This window comes from Pempheris klunzingeri, chromosome 18, assembly GCF_042242105.1.
Source record: "Pempheris klunzingeri isolate RE-2024b chromosome 18, fPemKlu1.hap1, whole genome shotgun sequence".
Classification (NCBI taxonomy): Eukaryota; Metazoa; Chordata; class Actinopteri; order Acropomatiformes; family Pempheridae; genus Pempheris; species Pempheris klunzingeri.
Window position 1 is genome coordinate 22,618,779 of NC_092029.1, and position 11,516 is coordinate 22,630,294.

General features: G+C 49.3%; 1 protein-coding gene across 1 annotated transcript; it reads right to left on the reverse strand.

The window, feature by feature from the left end:
* Window positions 1-2,336: 2,336 nt before the first annotated feature.
* On the reverse strand, window positions 2,337-9,655 carry serinc1 (serine incorporator 1). The gene is made up of 10 exons (XM_070849360.1): window positions 9,524-9,655; window positions 7,884-8,045; window positions 6,864-7,057; window positions 6,465-6,544; window positions 5,733-5,870; window positions 5,451-5,620; window positions 5,035-5,125; window positions 3,988-4,129; window positions 3,552-3,776; window positions 2,337-3,356 (listed from the first exon to the last, which is right to left on the reverse strand). The coding sequence occupies exons 1-10, from the start codon at window positions 9,560-9,562 to the stop codon at window positions 3,218-3,220; spliced, it is 1,380 nt and encodes a 459-aa protein (XP_070705461.1). The 5' UTR covers window positions 9,563-9,655; the 3' UTR covers window positions 2,337-3,217.
* Between the last annotated feature and the right edge of the window lie 1,861 nt (window positions 9,656-11,516).

The window sequence follows — 11,516 nt, forward strand, 5'->3', positions numbered from 1 at the left end:
TGAGGATTTTCAGTCAGGTTTTAGAGCGAACCACAGCACAGAGACAGCACTGGTGAAGGTTACAAACGACCTCCTTATGGCATCAGACAGAGGACTTCTCTCTGTCCTGGTCTTGTTAGACCTGAGTGCTGCTTTCGACACCATCGACCATCACATCCTGTTACAGAGACTGGAACAGTTCATTGGTATAAAAGGAACTGCATTAAGCTGGTTTAAGTCCTATTTATTAGATCGATTTCAGTTTGTACATATTAATAACGAATCCTCTGTCCACACTAAGGTTAGACATGGAGTTCCACAAGGCTCAGTGCTTGGACCAATACTCTTTATCTTATATATGCTTCCTCTTGGTAATATTATCAGGAAGCACTCCATTCATTTCCACTGTTATGCAGATGATACACAATTATATTTATCAATACAGCCAGATGAACCCAATCAGTTGGTTAAACTTCAAATCTGCCTTAAGGACATAAAGTCCTGGATGAGCAGCAACTTTCTGCTGCTAAATTCAGATAAAACTGAAGTTATTTTGCTTGGCCCCAGACACCTCAGAGACAGCTTTCCCACTACCTTAACTGCTCTGGACGGCATTACTCTGGCCTCCAGCTCCACTGTGAGGAATCTGGGAGTCTTATTTGATCAGGATTTGTCCTTTAACTCCCACATTAAACAGATTTCTAGAACTGCCTTTTTCCATCTACGTAATATTGCCAAAATCAGGCCCATCATATCCACTGATGATGCAGAAAAATTGGTCCATGCATTTGTCACTTCTAGGTTGGACTATTGTAACTCTTTATTATCAGGCTGCCCCAATAAGTCGTTAAAGACTCTCCAGTTGGTCCAGAACGCTGCTGCTCGTGTTCTGATGAGAACTAAAAGAAGAGACCACATTTCTCCTGTACTGGCTTCTCTTCATTGGCTTCCAGTAAAATCTAGAATAGAGTTTAAAATCCTTCTCCTCACCTACAAGGCTCTTAAGGGTCAGGCCCCATCATATCTTAAAGAGCTTATAGTACCGTACTACCCCACTAGAGCACTGCGCTCCCAGAATGCAGGTCTACTGGTGGTTCCCAAAGTCTCCAAACGTAGTTCAGGAGGCAGAGCCTTCAGCTATCAGGCTCCTCTCCTGTGGAATCTCCTTCCAGTTTGGGTTCGGGTGGCAGACACCCTCTCTACATTTAAGAGTAGACTAAAAACCTTCCTTTTTGACAAAGCATATATTTAAGGGCTGGATCAGGCCTTAGACCAGCCCCTAGTTATGCTGCTATAGGCTCAGACTGCCGGGGGACTCCTTTAGTGCACTGAGCTCCTCTACTCTCTCTCCTCCTCTTCCTCTCCATCGTTATGTCTCATGTCAGCCAAATGTCTGCCTCTAACTTGCTATCTTCCCCGGAGCGTTTCTGTACTTTCTCATCTCTCTGGTTCCTGTGGGTCCTGGTCCCGGTCCCGCTGATGTGGTTCTCTGGTTCCTGTGGATCCTGGTCCTGGTTCTGCTAATGTGGTTCCCTGGCCCCGCTGATGTGGTTCTCCACCAGCCAATGGATGTGCGTCTGTCCAAGGCTACAGCCTGTCCGTCCTTGGGAGCTGGATCTCTCCTTCACTGTGGTGCTCCCGGAGGTTTCTCTTTTCCCACTGGGTTTTTTGAGTTTTTCCTTCCCGAAGAAGGAGGGTCATAAAGGGCAGGTGATGCCTCGGACTGATCCATTGGCCTCATCGACTGCTGGACTCTTTATTAGATTGTTTGTTCGCTTACACTTGTTTATTTCAGTGAACTTTGTAAAGCACTGAGACACTCTGTTGTGATATTGGGCTATACAAATAAAATTGAATTGAATTGAATTGAATTGAATTAAAGAAATCGAGCCTACGGGGACAGTGGAGGGGGAAACATCTGTTTGTGGGTCTCTACATTAGAGAAAATGATTCACTTATTAGTGAATTAGTGTCATAGACTGGGCCAGCTGTGACCCCTGAGCCCACCAGCCAGGCTGAACCCCACCCTGAGGGGGTGAGACCTGAGAGGATCCCATCAGTGGGCCGGAGCGCTCGTGTTCTCGTGGTTGTCGTCGTGCTGCTTCTGCCTGCAGTGCAGCTGGATGTTAGAGCACCAAAGCTCCTGCTGCCATGATCAGTGACCACAGGGAGCGCTGCTGACGCCACAGCTGGTACTGCTTAAGAGACCCCACCCCCACCCCCACCCCCACACACCCACACACACCCACACACCCACACACCCACACCCACACACACACACACACACACACACACCATTCATATGAGAGGCTGAGCAGTCAGCACACGTCGCTATGGAAGCAGGAAACAGCACACACTTGTTTTTCCTCCATTTTATTAAACCACTGACAGAATACTGTTACATGTCATAAGAGAAACCACGTCAGGATAAAATCTCAGCCACAGGAAGTCTGGGAGGAACAGCATGCTGAAGCTAAACACAACTTCACCTCAAATAAGCCATTTACATGTTACACTAATCATACTCACTAATCATAAGCAACAAAAACAGGAATGCCTTGTTGTGTTTGTGCTGAGGAGCGCGCACACACACACACACACACACACACACACACACACACACACACACACACACACACACACACACACACACACACACACACACACACACACACACACACACACACACACACACACACACACACACACACACACCTGGAAGAGCTGTAACACAGGACAGCAGATAACTGGAACACACATGGACTGGCTGTTGATGGTACAGGCTAGTGAACACCACAGAGAGGCTCTTCTCTCACACACAATTACGTGGAACAGTGTGTGTGTGTGTGTGTGTGTGTGTGTGTGTGTGTGTGTGTGTGTGTGTGTGTGATGCTGCAGTTACCTGCTGCTGCCCACAGGGGGCGCGAACCACAGCCTCACCCCCCTCAGACACACTGACTGCTAATGTGACATCGAGTTTAAAAGGAAATGCATGCAGCTCTGTCTCCACAGAAACAAACACACTGGCTATATTTACAGCGGTTGGGGGGGGGGTCACTACAGCAGGCTGCTGACAACTCACAATGATGTGATGGCGGAGGAGGCAGGGCTGCGCTCAGAGCTGCCCCGGCCCCCCAGGAGCCAACCAGTGCAGGGTTACATAGCTACTGCTGACCGAACTAAAGACGGGTGAGGCAGAACACGGGTGAGCGCGAGCCGAGGGATGGCGGCGGTGGCCTCAGTCAAAGTCTCTGTTGACCAGGACTAGCGGGGCCACCAGTGTCCACACGTACAGGGCGATGCAGATCCAGCTGGAGGAGATCTTCACCCACACTGATGGCCACTTGCTGGTCATGGCCTCGTAGTTGGAGTCAGGGCTGTAGAGACAACGGAGACACACATCAGCTGATGGACCAAATTAACCCATACACACAGACACACACACTGCAGCTCAGAGAGGCAGACACGGCAAAGGCCTGAGCAGCTCATGTGGACACCACTCTGAAGTCCAGATGTATGTAGGAGGACCAGCGTGTCCATCTGGAAGAGGGAGCGTTCGCTGCGAGGCCCACCTGTACCAGTTGGTGAGGGTCATCATGATGTAGAGGGAAGCCAGGAAGAGCATGAAGTGGAAGAAGGAGTACGAGTAGGTGACCCCATCCTTCTCGTTGTCCACGGCTCTGTTGAGAGCGCCGCTGTCCTCGAAGCTGTCCGTCTGAGGCCCATCCTCGATCAGAGCCGACTCGTCGCTGGTCAGAGTCAGCTTGTTCACCTGGGCGTTGGACGAGTTTCGAATACTGACAGACACACAGGCAGAAGGAGGGAGAGGACACAATGAGTTGTTAACTGACCTCTAGAACACACACACACACACACACACACACACACACACACACACACACACACACACACACACAGATACACACACACACACACACACACACACACACACACACACACACACAGGGAACATGAGCTTCCTCACAAGTAACCAGAGGTCTTCCTCACCTGGAGTACAGGACACACATAAGGAAGAGGATCAGTCCCACGATGCCCTGGGCGTCCCACCACTGGACAACGTGGTCCTGACCTGCAGGACTAGTGCTGTTTAGCCCAATAATGCCCAGAAGGCTTGGGTTACATTTCCTGTCTGGGAGACACAGAAAGAAGTCAGACTGATGGTCCTATGTCCCCGAGGGAGGGGGAGGAGCGGATGTCTCCAGGAGGCCTGAGGCCACCAGGGCAGCCCCCAGCCCTCTACTGAGAGTCCAGACACAGGTTCAGGCACAACTACAGGGGGCTGCAGGTGAACCTCATACAATGACAGATGGAGACGTGGTTTGAAGGTGCCAACACCGACCCTCCGATTGAGGGATAGTCCACTCAACCTCTGAACCACAGCCCCACCCCCCTCCTGATAAGCTTCTCAAAGGTAATTCTCCTTTATTCCAGCCTGGGTCGTGTTCTCACAGGGCTAGCCGGGCTCGCTCTAGCAGCGAACAGAACAGACGGTGTGTTTATAGGGCTCTCAATGAGCAGCTTTTGATGTAAATGGTAAATGCTCTGTATCTGTATAGCACCTTTCTAGTCATTTAAACTACTCAAAGCGGTTTTACATCACATCCTCATTCACCCATTCACACATCATTCATACAGGAGGAATCTAAGTTGGAGGAGACTATTCTTTCATACTCATTCACACACTGAGGCTGCTTCAGGGGCAACTTGGGGTTCAGTGTCTTGCCCACTTCATAGGAGCTGGGGATCGAACCCCCGACCTGATTGACGACCCACTCTACCACTGAGCCACAGCCGCCCCCGAGCCTATGTGCTGTGTGAGAGGACCAGGTCGAGGGTTAGAGAAGCTGAACCAGCCAGAGCTCTCCTGGAGGAAGACCATTTCCTGGCCATGTGTGGAGGTGAGCAGGTTTCTGATTGGCTCCTTACATATACACAGGACAGAGACTGGAGACACCAGTGACACCAGGGTCCTTGGTGACGAGCTCATCCAAGCTCACACATAAAGACGCGTGCGCAGTGCCAATGTTCTCTCACCAGGCTCGTTGGTCATGGCCGACCAGGTCAGGTACATGGTGTACAGGGTCACCAGGGAGGACTGCAGCAGGCCGGAGCGGGGCTGGGATTCCTGCACACACACAACAGCAGCCGTCAACAGGAAGGTAAGTCACATGTGCTGAACGTCAGGGAGGACGTGGCAGTCTGCATTTCAGCATATTTTAGATTACATTAGGTGACCGTCTCTCTCTCTCAAGCTGACTGTGTTCTGTCAGTCTGCTCCAGCACTGCACATAACCATCTTAGACCACATACATACACATGCTGCAGCTTCACATCTCACCACTGACATCTTACAGAGTGAAACGTGAATAGCTCTGGGGTTCATGTCATGTACACACAGTCCATAAACAGTGTGACCTGCTTCCACATGTAGGGAAAAGAGTGGTGTGAACCTGGATCTGAGGCAGGATGGACAGCACTGATGCGGCCAGACACAGGAGCATGTTGATGCTGATGAAGACCTTGTTCTCAGTGCAGCCATCAGAGTGGGTGTAGTAGATGTAGAACATGACCAGAGACACCAGAGACAGCAGGTAGTTGAGTGTGGTGACGGAGAGCAGAGCTGTGAACACACAACATAACCTCATTAGAAACAGTGTGTGGCCTTCATGAGAGCCAGCAGTGTGCCAGAGCACAGGATGCCCTGTGTCTGAGAGCTAACACGGACACCGTACCTGCATACCAGCAGCGAGAGTTGCCCTCTTCCATCTTCTCCACCCAGGATTCATTCCAGGAATGGGCAAAGTCGATGAGTAGAACCAACTGGATGAGGATGAAGCAGAAGGCTCCGGCCATGCCCACATAGAACCACACTGTGGACACAGAGAGGTTCCGTTACTACGACATCACCGCAGCCTCAAACTCGACAAAAAAACACCACAAAGACACAAATCTATCAGAGCCTGTTCTGTGGTAAAAAGCTTAGTGCTGTCTGTCAGGACACAAACACAAAGACAAATCACCACTGTCCAGTAAAGGTCATGTGACGTCTATATTCAGGAGACCTGAAGGACTAGATGCTTTTCTAAAGTTCTTCTCATTCTTGAGATATAAAAATATTTCATGTCACCAAACACCAGGCTCTGTGTCTTTACTCAGGACAATAGATAGATATGATAGATATTTATTTATTGATCCCTCAGTGGGGAAACTTTGCTGTTACAGCAGCTCAAAGGGACAGATAGAAAAATAAAAGCACACAGTTAAGAATTAGAAAAATTAAATAGCAATGTGGAGAGCCATGGTTTGGACAAGATGTATGTTCTGTGGTTGCTTTCTGTAAGATGGTCATGTGGGCATTTAGAGGTAGGCTAATCCAGTAGAGCAGACACACAGTCCTGATCCACTGTCTCAGAGGCACAGACACCTGTCAGTTACTTTTCATCTGAGAGGATGGGAGCAGTTACCTATAGTGAAGGGACCTTCTGAGATGAAAAATGATCCAATAGTTATGGCAGCAGCTGCAGCAAACTTAAAGAACCAAAACCTGCAAGAGAGACAAACAAATTAATTAAGTATCAAACGTTCCCTGACAGCCACGTCCAGCAGTCCCCCGCTCAGTCTGTGTGAGAACTGCAGGACGGCTGAAACCATCAGTCCATCAACACCACGACCATTGTGATGAGAGGCTATCATGAAGTCATGTATCACACACAGATGGCAAACATCTTCTCACTGCAGCTCCTCCAACAGTGAGTTGGACTGGGACATAATGAGCACTTGGAGAGACGCCATCAGGAGCTGCAGGGAAACTGTGCTAGGCAGCTGATGGATGGATATTTGGCTCACAGTGGAAGGTGTCTCACCCGTTGTGCAGAGCAGCTCGAGGGTCCTGACTGCTCTTAACTTTGATCATGAGCATGGAGAAGAGCAGGAAGAACATGGCCATGCCAAAGCAGACGCGGTACACGGCTTTGTATCCAACCAGCACGTCACAGTTGACATGACCCTCCACACCAGGAAAAGATGAGCCCATCCCTCCTTCACAGAAACCTGGAATCTTTGATGAACATCACAGATTTACAACCAGAACGCTGGCATGCAGCACAGAGCAGAGGGTCTTACACACACCAATTTAATTTTAGGAAATCTTATAAAGAACTGTATCCTTTATCTGCACCACCTCACACACCACTCCTACCACAGTCCACTGACAGCAGGCACTCTCGCTGTGGTGGTGTCTCGGTTAATCCTAACCCTAATCCTAACCCTGTGGATACATGTCATCGTTGCAGCAGGAAATAACAGCACTAACACTGCACCAAAAATAAATAGATGACAAATAGACATGATTGAGTTTTTAAAAATGTGCAACTGATGATGGAAATGTTGCCGACTCTGTTTAGAAATATGAAGTCTGGAACTCCATTAGGCTATTCATACCCAAAATACAGCCCTATGAGTCGTCCTCATCAGCCACGTGATAACCTTGAGTATGCCAGAATCTCCTTCACACAAGTGCACTGAGGTGACCTGGTAACCAGACATATAACACCTGTAGCTGCATCATTGAAAAGCAGCTGTGCTTCATCCACATTGACTACGAGTCATCTTGATCTTTGTATTTTCTCTTATATGGGGAGCCAGTTCCAGTTCACAAACATATGAAATTACACGTGTATTGTGTCCTCAGTGTCCATAAAAGATCCCGGGGTCAACCCCCCCCCGAGACAAAAGAGAAAGACATACAGCAGGGGCAGATGCTGAACTCCGGATCATACGTGAACACATTAAAGTAGCGTGACACAACGGCCTCACAGTTCTTTGGCCTGTACTCCTTCACTCACAGGTTGGTGCATGTGTTTAATGTGAGGGAGTCTGCGTACCTTCTTAAGCTGCCCCTCCATGCCGGGCATCAGCATAATACAGGCAATACCAACTCCCAGCAGCAGGAAGAAGGCATAGATGAGGCGAGTCACAGTGGAGTTATTTCCACTGGGGCAGCACCGACACAGCAGGCAGGGGGCGCTGCCGCACAGGCACGGGATCTGCATAAACAAACAGTACAAACTGTTACTACTCAGTCAGTACACTTATTGCTGGGTAGACAGACAGACAGAGAGAGAGACAGACAAAGAGATGGGACATGAATAGCCTATCTAGTCAGTCTAGGAGCGTATGTACCTATTTTCACCTACTCTTCTGTATCTAATAGTTGCGTGTCGATGTTTACCCATCCTGTCTTTGTTCAGCTTTGCTGTCCACGTCTTCAGCTCTGAGTCTATTTCTGTCTCCTGTAAACTGTTCCTGATACTATGTAGAAGTATGCTGAAGGCCATTTAAAACTGGAGTCAAATTCCACGTCTGTGTTCACATACTTAGCGACAAAGCTGATCCAGGTTCTTTCTGATCATCTGGGCCTGCATGCTGGCTCTGAACATGTCGCAATAAGACCCTCTACCCCCACCACCTCCACCACCCCCACTGACATCTGACCATGTTTACTGGTATCTGACGGTGTTTACATGGAGTCTGACGGTGTTTACATGGAGACTGACGGTGTTTACATGGAGTCTGGCGGTGTTTAGATGGAGTCTGATGGTGTCTGACAGTGTTTACATGGAGTCTGACGGTGTTTAGATGGAGTCTGGCAGTGTCTGACGGTGTTTACATGGAGTCTGACGGTGTTTAGATGGAGTCTGACGTGTCTGACGGTGTTTACATGGAGTCTGACGGTGTTTACATGGAGTCTGACGGTGTTTACATGGAGTTTGACGGTGTTTACATGGAGTCTGACGGTGTTTACATGGAGTCTGACGGTGTTTACATGGAGTCTGACGGTGTTTGACGGTGTTTACATGGAGTCTGACGGTGTTTACATGAAGTCTGACGGTGTTTACATGAAGTCTGACGGTGTTTACATGGTGTCTGACGGTGTTTACATGAAGTCTGACGGTGTTTACATGGTGTCTGACGGTGTTTACATGGAGTCTGACGGTGTTTACATGGAGTCTGACGGTGTCTGACGGTGTTTACATGAAGTCTGACGGTGTTTACATGGTGTCTGACGGTGTTTACATGGAGTCTGACGGTGTCTGACGGTGTCCTGTATGTGTTACTGTGACTGCGCCATCATGTCGGGCTAGCGGCAGGACAGCCCTCAGAGCCGAGGCTTTGTCTGTTTCAGCCCCGTTAGCGACTCCCGGACAAAGGCAGCAGACATGTAACCGCCAAGGTCGCTTCCGCAGCTACATCACCAGCCATTACCAACCATTACCACCAACAGCCTTTGTACTGGGACCACAGATGGACTAAGGGAACACGGCTAGCTAGCTAGCTAGCTGCTAGCGCTGCTGTGTGTTTACTAGCGGGTCTGCGCCACAGCCGCTCAGGCCTCCGCAGCCTCTCTGCTATTTCGCAGTCATGACAGCGCTGGTGCAGTGGGAGCGGCAGTATGTGTGCGTTAATCCGAGCAGGAGCACCCAGTGAATGTGAGGAGGTGTGTGTGAGTGTGTCAGATAATCACCCAGCTCGCCATGGAGCACAGTCCCAGAGCGGCTCCCATGATGGCGGATGTCTGCTCGGCCCTTGTGAAGCTCTCTCAGATGGCTGCTGCTTACCAGAAGATGGACGATGTGTCACTGTCAGTACCCCTGCTGCTGTTGCTGCTGCTCTGCTCTGGTCTCTTCTTCCTCTGCCACACCATTCACATTAGCGCTCTGCTGCCCCTACAGGACGGCTGCAGGCTGCAGGCTGCACCCTGTGCACAGAGACACCTCTGAGCTCTGTCTCTGTGTGGCCTGCAGTGGCTGGAGAACCAGGAGTCCCACCTCACCTGGCCCCCACGACCCCGCAGTCACTGACAATGAAATCACAGGATCATCTGTGCACCACTCTGGGGCCTTTCAGCCTCAGTCTTGAGCCAAGCTGGTCACCAGGCCACTGCTTATTCTTTAAAGGTCATTAACAAAGAGAACCTGTGGACAACATTCCCAGAGAGATGTTTTATAGAAGCTTCAGAGAACGTTCCCTGAACATGGATTTCCTGGTCCTATGTGACAAAACAACCTTTTAAAAGTCTAATAGTTTATTAATAGGTTGATTGGTTAGGGGTGGTGTGGAAACGCTCTTGTTGACAGAGAACTGATCGACTGAAGCGGTTCTGGATTATCCATCCATCCATCCATCTATCCATCCATCCATTCATCCATCTCCATTATCTATACCACTTATCCTTAAGATTCCCGGGGATAAAATGCGTACGTACTGTACTATCAGGTTGTCAGATGTGTCCTGTCCTCTTGGTGTTGGAGAGTAAGTGTGTCCCATCTTAACACACTCACACACTCTCAGAGGTGTCTCTGGGTCCACAGATCACCATCCATCTGTCTATGCTCACATTGAGGAACAAACTCCAGTCCTCATCCTGCTCACTCTGAGAACTGGCAGGAGGAGCGGTTTCCCTCTGAACATATTTTAACTGTTTTATCTCACTTCCATATGGAGAATATTAAAGGTTAGAAAAGTGTGTGTAAGGCAGCACAGTGCTGCACTGGTTAGCACTGTTACCTCACAGCAAGAAGGTTCCAGGTCCGACCAGCCGGCAGGTTGGCGGTTTGAGCCTGGGGCCTTGTGGAGTGTGGAGTTTGAATGTTCTCCCCGTGCTTGGGGTGTGGGTTCTCCGCACTCTCCCACAGTCACAGACGCATTTCTGACTCTAAATTGCCTGTAGGTGTGATTGACTGGTGACCAATCCAGAGCGTACCCCACTTCTCATCCAATGTCAGGTGGGATTGGCTTTGCGATGGATGTGTGATGAGTGTGTGTATGTAGACACACACACTGTAACCTAAATGTGTGTTTCAGCCTCACAGTGATGCTCTGTGTCTGTCAGCAGTCAGCGTCACAGCAGCAGTGACACCATGAGCCTGTTATCAACGTGTTTTCATCTAAAAACAGTTACTCTTACTGAGGCGGAATAGTTCAATATGTCACTAAAACTTGTATAACCTGACCCCACATTTTATAGACATTCTAGTTGCACCATCAGACCCCTGACTAAACATGATGAGAGAAAACTGATTTAAAATCTGATTATAAAGGCATGAAGAGGTTTTCCAGTTTGGTCAACCTCAAAGTGTCGTCCTGCAGTGGAGATGAGGACAGCTTCTTGTCTTACGTGGACACACAGAGCGTCTCCCCTCAGCTCGGCTCTGTATCTCAGCTCCAGACATGAGGAGTTTTGGCTTTGGCATGTGCTGATGGGTCTGAGGTTTTCTCCCCCCACACAGTGTCTGACATGGAGCGGCTCTTTTATAAATCTGTTGGACACACAGAGGCTCCACTGTTCAGTTTAAACACAGACAGACAGACAGACAGACAGACAGACACGGACGGACAAACAGACAGACAGACAGACAGACAGACGCGGACGGACAGACGGACAGACAGACAGACAGACAGACAAACAGACACGGATGGACGGACAGACAGACAGACAGACAGAAGTCCATGTCTTC

Bases quoted from the DNA above. Each gene is read 5' to 3' on its own strand.
- serinc1 (XM_070849360.1), bottom strand. From the start codon at position 9,562: ATGGGAGCCGCTCTGGGACTGTGCTCCATGGCGAGCTGG. The intron at 7,058-7,883 runs GTACGCAGACTC...TGTTCATCAAAG, and splicing joins TGGAGGGGCAGCTTAAGAAG to ATTCCAGGTTTCTGTGAAGG. The intron at 3,357-3,551 runs GTGGGCCTCGCA...TTGTCTCTACAG, and splicing joins ACCCTCACCAACTGGTACAG to CCCTGACTCCAACTACGAGG.